We start from the raw sequence: 9,151 nt of genomic DNA on the forward strand, positions 1-9,151 counted from the left end.
CCCGCCGACTTGCGTTGTTTTGTGCGCTTAAGGCAGGGTGACTGACCTCTGATGGGAAGTTACAAGGACGACCTTGGAAGCGTTTCTGGTCCGGGCCCATCCTTAAGTAGGGCTGTGGTGAAGAGAGCCACTTAAGACAGATCCTGTTTTTATTTCAGTGATTTAATTGGATGTTTCAGAAAAAAAGTCTTGTAACGACCAAAACTTGTAATTTCAGAGTTTAGAGAGCTCTGACTTTTGCCTTCAGTCCCTTAACAGAATCTTCTCTGGATGGTAAAGCTCCTTTGGATGCAGCCAGAGGCGAGCCAGTGGCTGATCGATTGTGAAAGGCAGACCACAGGGACACACGGGCCGTCTCTTCTGTGGAAAGCAGAAGGCTGTGTCCTCATTTAAATAAGGCACCCTTAGACACTCATCTCAAAAAGCCAGCCAGAACCCTTTATTTTCATGTCTATAACTGAAATCTGTAAACCCTCGCTCTGAAATCCTAGGGTAACATGAGCAGAATGAGTGGTTTTCCATCTGCTACTCTAGGATCAACCCTGGGGCTCATCCCAGCGGACTTCAGCCATGCCACGCTGGGCTTAGGTCAAGACGACATCGGCTGGGGCTCTCGTGGTAGCTTCTGCTTGCCTGGCCTGCTGCAAACACTGAAGGGATTTACTTTACCTTGTTCAGTCACTTGGTCGCATCGGACTCTCTTCGACCCCTTGAACTGCAGCATGCCATACTTCCCTGTCCTCCACTGTCTCTCCAAGTTCACTCAAAGTCACGTCCATGAGTCAGTGATGCCACCCAACCAACCCTCTCGTCCTCTGCTGGTCCCTTCTCTTGCCCTCAATCTTTCCTAGCATCAGCATCTTTTCCACTGAGTTGGCTCTTTGCATCAGGTAGCCAAAGATTTGGGAGCTCGCTAGTTTAGGCTGCCTTTTTTGTTGTTGTCTTAGAAGCTTAGATAGGCATTCACATGAGCCAAATAATTTCACTGTCTTAAGGAGTGACAAAGATCAAAAGTAGTTCTTATTATAAAGAGAATCATTTACCTTTGCTTGCAACAAATTTATTTTTTTTAAAAAAAAACACAGGGTTGACCAAGAAGCAACCTTGCTGAAATTCACTTCTTGGGTGCTCGCTCCATCAACTACCAAGTTGCCACATGAACTGACCTAGGACACAGCCAGCCTTAAGCAGGAAGGTCACCCAGGCACTAGCTGGCAACCTTAGAGACAGGGAGGTAACGAGCCTGGGGCAGGAAGGCGTCGGCACACTCCGCTTCTGGACCCTGCTCCCCGATCTCGGGCGGCTGCCCCACCTGCTGAGGAGACCATCCCATGCAAGGTCCGAGCCCCCTCAGACCTCAGCACACCTTGGCTTACACCCTGACTCCCACAGAAAGGCACTTACCTCCTGACAGGCAGCCACGCTTCAGCCAGTTTGATAAATGCAATTTTAAGAGAATAAAAATCCTAACAAATCAGACCAAGTCCTACATCAGACAAACTGCACACAAGAGGTGAACAGAAAGCTTCCTGGGAGGGGAAGAGGTGTCCGCGAGAAAGCGAGGCGGGTGGAGGCCGCCGGGAGCCCAGCCTGTCCCTGTAGGCTCCTCCGGCTGACCGGCTTCCATCCCTGCACCCGGCGCTGACCCGGGCCGCCTCCAGCCCAGCAGGGAAGTCCTCCTGGCAGGGTCCGCCGGCCCTTAGCGGAGGCTGCTGCTACTGCTAGCCTGAGAGCTGCCCATCCCAGGGTGCTCCGGGCTGTGTCGGTTCTGGAAGGAAAGGAGGGCAGAGGAAGAGGAGGGACCTCTACCGAGGGCCCGACAGGGACTCCCAGGCCGCCGCCACAGGCTCCTACCGCACCTTCTTCTTCTTCTTTTCTTTCTTCTTCCTCTTCCGCTCAGGGTCCTCTTCTTTTTTCTTTTTCTTCTTCTTGTGATCTGAATCAGACGGCGTCTCTGGGGGGGATACGAGGTGCCCGTCACGGGTCGGGCCCCAAATTCTGCACCGCTAGAGCTCTGGGATGTGAGGAAAACCCCTAGTCCAGGGCGCTGCTTCTCTCCGCGCAACCAGGACGCGTTCAGAGGCTCCGCTGAAGCCCCGGCCCGAGTTCCCGCCTGCCCGGGGGGCTGCATTATGTCAGCTTTTTCTCTAAGGAGAAGCTGGGAGTCCAGGGCTCTTGAGGAACTTAACTGAGCTTTTAACTGAGGAAGGTCAAACCAGACTCAGAGCATGTGGCTTTCCAGCCTGGAAGACAGCAGCTTCTTACCTGGGGGGACGGGGTCCTGGGTGCGGCTCTGCTTGTGCTTCTGCTTATTCTTCTTCTTAGGCGGCTGAATATGCATCAGGCGGCACTGCTCCGGCAACTGAAGGAGCCGAAGGAAGGGCTGAGTGACCAGAGGGCGGAAACCCCCTTCCCGTCATCCGCTCTGCTCCCATCACCTGCTCTGCGCAGTATGTTAGGTACAGACGCGGGGAGGACCACCATCGTGAAGCCTTCGGGCCTCCGTCCCTAGCCCCACCTCCCCAGGAGGGCACGCACCGGGCCTCCCCCCTGCCCTCTTCCTCCCCAGGAGGGCACGCAGCAGGCCTCCCCCCTGCCCCCCACCTCCCCCCCACCTCCCCAGGAGGGCACGCACCGGGCCTCCCCCCTGCCCTCTTCCTCCCCAGGAGGGCACGCAGCAGGCCTCCCCCCTGCCCCCCACCTCCCCAGGAGGGCACGCACCGGGCCTCCCCGCTGCCCCTCTCCTCCCCAGGAGGGCACGCACTGGGCCTCCCCCCTGCACCCCTCCTCCCCAGGAGGGCATGCACCGGGCCTCCCCTCTGCCCCTCTCCTCCCCAGGAGGGCACGCACCGGGCCTCCCCCCTGCACCCCTCCTCCCCAGGAGGGCACGCACCGGGCCGGTGTGCAGGCGGAAGCCAGCCAGCATGGTCCCTGTGATGGGATTGAAAGAGCCCCCAAGGATAGGGGGCTTCTCAATGAGGGAGCGCAGGCTGCTGTTGTCATGGGAACCAGGCAGATCAATCATCCCGGGTAGGTCGGGCAGGAAGTTACTCAGTTTCTCCTTCACTTTCTTCCCACAGAATTTATTATAGGCATGCTCCAGGTTGTAGTGTGTGATCAGGTTAGTGCTGCCTGTCAGCTCCGTGCTGCCTGGAGGATACAGGGAGAAGAGAAAGGAGAAGAATCAGTTCCAAGAGCTGTTGTGTAGCTGTTCAGTCGCGTCTGACTCTGCGACCCCTGTCCTTCACTATCTCCTGGAGTTTGCTCAAATTGATGTCCACTCAGTTGGTGATGCCATCCAACCATCTCATCCTCTGCAGCCCTCTTCTCCTGCCCTCAATCTTTCCCAGCATCAGGGTCTTTTCCAAAAATAAAGTTTTTTTTTTAATTCACTGACCTAGAAGGGAAAGTGAAAGACTATATTTTAACCTAAATAAGGAATCTTTAAATTAGAATTACCAATAAAGAAAAGTTATTATTGAGTAAGAAATAGCAAGAATAAATAACACATAACAAACACTAAAAATACTATACTATAGAATGGTAGGTTGGAATGAGGAGAAAAAATAGGCAAAAATCCAAATAGGGCAGTGGTGGAAACCGCTTTAACCCAATCAAGGAGACAGTCTAACCAGAGTAATAACATACAGTGCTTATAATCTGTGCTAAACATTGCTCTGTGTTTCATCAATATGCTAATGAGAAGTTAATACTTCTGGCTGTGACTAGAATAATTTAACCTCACAGCTCAGCTACAACCATGCTTAAGGCCGACTATTACAGTACTCTTGCTTGGAAAATCCCATGGACGGAGGAGCCTGGTAGGCTGCAATCCATGGGGTCGCTAAGAGTCGGACAGGACTGAGCGATTTCACTTTCACTTTTCACTTCCATGCATTGGAGAAGGAAATGGCAACCCACTCCAGTGTTCTTGCCTGGAGAATCCCAGGGACGGGGGAGCCTGGTGGGCTGCCGTCTATGGGGTCGCACAGAGTCGGACACGACTGAAGTGACTTAGCATAGCATAGCATAGCATAGCATTACCCAGTGGTGAGTGTCTTGCTTCCTTTTTTTTTTAAACTAGCAAGAAACTCCAGTCACCTTTACAGAGAAAAACAGATTTTTCTAGCTACTGCTGGTAACTTTTGTTACCACCATCTTTACTCTTCCTATAATACCAGATATGATAGCTCTGCCTAGAAGAAAGAAATGTCTGATTAGAAGTTGGGCAACTAAAATTATAATCCTGTATATGCCTGTTTCTGTTTATCTATGGAATCTATCATAATGTTAAACTTAATGTTTTAAAAAAAAAACAATGTTTTTTCAAGGTTCAAATGAAAACATATTGAAAAGTATAAAGTCTGTAAGTGGAAGGCATCATCAGTATAAACATTTCATGGCTGACTTTTTTCAAAGAATTGCTGTTGTTGCTGTTCAGTCACTAAGTCGTGTCCAACTCTTTGAGACCCTGTGGACCACAGCACGCCAGGCTCCCCTGTGCTTCACTGTCTCCTGGAGTTTGCTCAGACTCATGTCCATCGAGTCAGCGATGCGTCCAACTATCTCACCCTCTGCCGCCCTCTTCTCTTGTCCCTTCAGTCTTTCCCAGCATCAGGGTCTTTTCCAATGAGTTGGCTCTTTCCATCAGGTGGCCAAAGTATTGGAGCTTCAGCTTTAGCGTCACTCCTTCCAATGAATATTCAGGGTTGATTTCCTTTAGGATGGACTGGTTGGATCTCCTTGCAGTCCAAGGCACTCTCAAGAATCTTCTCCAACACCACAGTTCAAAAGCATCAACTCTTTGGTGCTCAGCCTTCTTTATGTCCAACTCACATCCATACATGACCACTGGAAAAACCACAGCTTTGACTAGACTAGACAGACCTCTGTCAGCAAAGTGATGTCTCTGCTTTTGGGTACACTGCCTAGGTTTGCCACAGCTGTCCTTCCAAGGAGCAAGTGCCTTTTAATTTCATGGCTGCAGTCACCATCTGCAGTGATTTTGGAGCTCAGGAAAATAAAATTTGTCACTGCTTCCACTTTTTCGCCTTCTATTTGCCATGAAGTGATGGACTGGATGCCACAATCTTCGTTTTTTTGAATGTTGCATTTCAAGCCAGCTTTTTCACTCTCCTCTTAGTAATTTAACTAGGGTCCAGCGGTGAGAGTAGAAATATCTAACCTACAACTTCATAGTCTAGTTATGATGAACACGCGGGGTCCAAATGACAGAAGTGACTTGTTTATAATCATTCACTTGAGAAAACTCAGCTTCTGAGCTATCAGCCCACCGAGGGCTGAGAAAAATGCCTTGTTCACTCATGTGTCACCGGTGCTCCATAAACATTAAATGAACACGGTATTTTTCCTCCCTGTTGACAGGCCTTACCCTATTCTGTTGCGCTGTCTTCTGCGCCAGCTGTCGCTGAAGAATGGGCCGCGTAATGGCAGGGGGCTCAGGGGCCCAGTGCTTCTCATATCAGCACTGCCTCCTTCCGTTTCCCCACTCTGCGCTTTTTCTAAATTCTTTAACCTAAAAGAGTCCATCCGATGTTCTGTTTTGCCCATCAGTTCTATGAAGATGATTTATAAATCTCTCTCCTCAGTCCTGATTCCACTCCTGAAAACTAATCTTCCATTTCCAACATTCTCTTAATTCATTGCAGATTCAGTTTTTTTTTTTTGGCTGCACCAGGAGGCTTATGGGATTGTAGCTCCCTGACCGTGGATCAAACCCCTTGCAGAAGCACGGCACCCTGACCACGGGACTGTCAGGGGATTCCCTGGATTCTTTACCTCCGAATCTTCCCCACCTCACTCATGGTTCCTTTATTTTAGTACATGGCACCCATATTCTCCAGATACCTTTAGAAGCTGTACTCAGTTCAAAAATCTTAATGGTTTCCCATTCCCTCAGGAAAAAGCTCAAATTCCTTCGACTTACATTCGTGGTTGAACGTATAAACATCTTACTGAAACATCACTAGCTGGAATCAAGACTGCTAGGATAAAGAGCAACAACCTCAGATAGATGACACCACTCTAATGGCAGAAAGTGAAGAGGAACTACAGAGCCTCTTGATGAGGGTGAAAGAGAGTGAAAAAGTTGGCTTAAAACTCAACACTGAAAAAACTAAGATCATGGCATCAGGTCCCATCACTTCATGGCAAATAGATGGAGAAACAACGCAGACAGTGACAGACTTATTTTCTTGGGCTCCAAAATCACTGCAGATGGTGACTGCAGCCATGAAATTAAAAGACGCTTACTTCTTGAACGGAAAGCTATGATAAACCTAGACAGCATTTTAAAAAAGCAGAGACATTTTGCTGATAAAGGTCCGTACAGTCAAAGCTATGGACGTGGGATGAACTGAAAGACGTCCCCGAGACTAACGTCTAAAATGACCTGATCTCCACCTCCTCAAACTTGTTCTTTCCTGACCTCAGCACTACCATCAACCCTGTTATTCAAGCCAAAAATTCGAAATCATCCTCAATTCCTCTCTCCTCCACTTCTATATTCAATCCTTCATTCCTGTCAGTTCTACCTCTAACATTTATCCTGCATCCATTTACTTCTTTCCTCCACTGCTATCGCCTAGTCCAAACCATCTCTTTCCTGGACCACTAAGCAGTAAGTGAAAGGGGGATTTTTGCACAAACTAACGCGATAATTAATTCAGCTATTTCACCACCACTTTGCGACCCCATGGACTATAGCTTACCAGGCTCCTCTGACCATGGGATTTTCCAAGCAATAGTACTGGAGTGGATTGCCATTTCCTTCTCCAGGGGATCTTCCCAACCCAGAGATTGAACCCGGGTCTCCTGCATTGTAGACAGACGCTTTACCGTCTGAGCCACCAGGGAAGTCCTTTGCATTATTACATTCAATAATTACAGCTGACACACCTGTAAAGTCTTCTCCAGCACCATGAGTTTCATTTGCACTTTCCGTATCAGAAAACAATCACTAAGGTTTTTTGTCTCTTTGTTGGTCTAATAGTTACATCGTCTGAATCAGAACTATATTCGGAACAACTATCATCTTCTGAAACACTAGTAAATATGTTGCTTGGACAATAAGACAAAGTATCTGCATAAAATTCACTGAAAAAATTTTCTTCACTCAAAATTCCATGATGTGTCACTTTTTAAAATTTTATGAAAATAAACTTGTGTTTATAAGGTGCACAAGGCTGGAATAAAAACCTAACAGAGCAAAATGCAAATGATAATGTCAATGATAAGTTGTATAATGAATCCTTGATCAATTTTAAGCGTTAACAACTTCCCACAGTGAAGTTAATGGTTTCACTCTCTAAAAAATGTATTGACACGTTTCTGGTCAATACTACGTTAAAATCTAAATGTGTAATACAGGCCTCTGCCTACCACTCTCACTTTATCTCCTATCACTCCTCTGTTCACTTTACTGGAGTCCAGCTGATCTTCTGTCCCTCAAACATTACAAGATTTTTCTCACATTGGGGCTGTTGATTTCAAATTTTTTTTGTATCCAGTTATCCCTTCTCCCACTCATGAATGGCTAGCTCTTTCTCTGCGCTTACATTTTAACTCTAAAGTAACCTACTCAGAGAGAGCTTCTCTGATCACTCTAGCTAAAGCAGCTGCTGCTGCTGCTAAGTCACTTCAGTCGTGTCTGACTCTGTGCGACCCCATAGACGGCAGCCCACCAGGCTCCCCCGTCCCTGGGATTCTCCAGGCAAGAACACTGGACTGGGTTGTCATTTCCTTCTCCAATGCATGAAAGTGAAAAGTGAAAGTGAAGTCGCTCAGTCCTGTCCTACCCTCAGGGACCCCATGGACTGCAGCCTTCCAGGCTCCTCCGTCCATGGGATTTTCCAGGCAAGAGTATTGGTGTGGGGTGCCATTGCCTTCTCAGTTCCGCTCCCTTAAATCTTTATTACATTTTTTTTTCCTACAGCCATAACTGCTATGCGATTTCACCCTGTACCTTTTGCCTCCTCCATGGGCACGTAAACTCCCAAACAGGCAAGGATACTGTCAGCCTTGTTCACAGCTGTATCTTCAGTGTACAATACCCCTTGGTACACAGAATAGGTGCTCAACGAAATATTTTTTGAATGAAAGAATCTGGTCCAATTCTATTCACTTGTTTCCAGGCCCAGAGAAAAAAGGCAACAAACCAACAGGAAGTTGGAAGCAGATGTGGAACTAGGTCCGCAAGGATGTTAAATCAGGACTCTCAAATTCCAAACTCGAACCCTGGGTGCTTTTTCAGAGTTAGCCGCTCAGTCGTGTCCAACTCTCTGAGACCCCATCGACTGTAGCCCGCCAGGCTGTTCCGTCCATGGAATTTTCCAAGCAGGGATACTGGAGTGGGTAGCCTTTTCCTTCTCCAGGGGATCTTCCCGCCTGAGGGCTCAAACCCCAGTCTCCCGCATTGCAGGCGAATTCTTTACCATCTGAACCACCAGAGTAATTTTTAGGGAGTCATAAAACCACCGTCAGGGTCAGAGGCAGGGCGGAGCGTGAAAGGCGGCCACAGAGCCCCATTCTTCTCATTCCCAGTCCATCCCGAGAATTCCTGTCGTGCCTTTGGCCGTGAATTCGCAGTCCTTTCCGACACGGAGTTCCGAAATCTCCGAACCCGCCGCCCGGGCTACCCCTCACCTCCCTTGGCGTCTAGGAGCCACGCCCAGCCCCACCTCGCGGCGATCAGATTGGCCGGCTTCGGCCGCGCCTCGGACTCACCTGGCAGCTCCCTCATTAGGTAGAAGGGGCCGCAGCCTGCCGCCGACTTGTCGCTCCCGGGAGGGGCCGAGGCGGCGGTCGGGGGCGGGGCCGGACCAGGCCCCCCGCCCGGAGGCGGCGGCGGCGGAGGGGGCGGCTTCCCGGGTCCGAAGCCGAGTGCCGCTGGGGGAGGTGGAGGGTCAGCCTGGGCCCCGAACAGCGCCGTGAAATTCTCCATCGTCCCCTCCGCCCCGGCGCCGTCCCGGTGTCTGGCGTTAATGATTCTCATTGGTTAATCTTTTCACCGGGTACTGCCCTTTTCCTCCAGGAGCCGTTTACCATTGGACTGCCTCTGGCCCTGCCTACCTTCTTCCGGCAACGACTTCCGTCGCCTTCTGAGAACGTTCCGGAAATACTCCTTAACTTT

At 49.4% G+C, this 9,151-nt stretch overlaps 1 protein-coding gene across 2 annotated transcripts; it reads right to left on the reverse strand.

Annotated features, from left to right (window-relative positions):
* Positions 1–1,038: 1,038 nt before the first annotated feature.
* Positions 1,039–8,995, reverse strand: MED19 (mediator complex subunit 19). Of its 2 annotated transcripts, none has more exons than XM_086341835.1 (5): positions 8,746–8,995; positions 2,894–3,150; positions 2,266–2,362; positions 1,860–1,954; positions 1,039–1,768 (listed from the first exon to the last, which is right to left on the reverse strand). In XM_086341835.1, exons 1-5 carry the CDS (start codon positions 8,960–8,962, stop codon positions 1,700–1,702), a joined length of 735 nt encoding a protein of 244 aa, XP_086197961.1. In that variant the 5' UTR covers positions 8,963–8,995; the 3' UTR covers positions 1,039–1,699. The 2 variants fall into 2 exon arrangements, with proteins under 2 accessions (XP_086197961.1, XP_086197962.1); XM_086341836.1 differs by having other exon boundaries at positions 7,985–8,995.
* Between the last annotated feature and the right edge of the window lie 156 nt (positions 8,996–9,151).

This window comes from Bos grunniens, chromosome 15 (genome assembly GCF_055505025.1).
Source record: "Bos grunniens cultivar Pamir isolate PY7600 chromosome 15, Bosgru_T2T1.0, whole genome shotgun sequence".
NCBI lineage: Eukaryota > Metazoa > Chordata > Mammalia > Artiodactyla > Bovidae > Bos > Bos grunniens.

Excerpts from the sequence above, each read along its gene's own strand:
- MED19 (XM_086341835.1), bottom strand. The coding sequence starts at position 8,962 with ATGGAGAATTTCACGGCGCTGTTCGGGGCCCAGGCTGACCCTCCACCT. Across the intron at positions 1,955-2,265 it reads CCAGGACCCCGTCCCCCCAG|AGACGCCGTCTGATTCAGAT; the intron begins GTAAGAAGCTGC and ends TATCCCCCCCAG. Across the intron at positions 1,769-1,859 it reads AAGAAAAGAAGAAGAAGAAG|AACCGACACAGCCCGGAGCA; the intron begins GTGCGGTAGGAG and ends CTTTCCTTCCAG.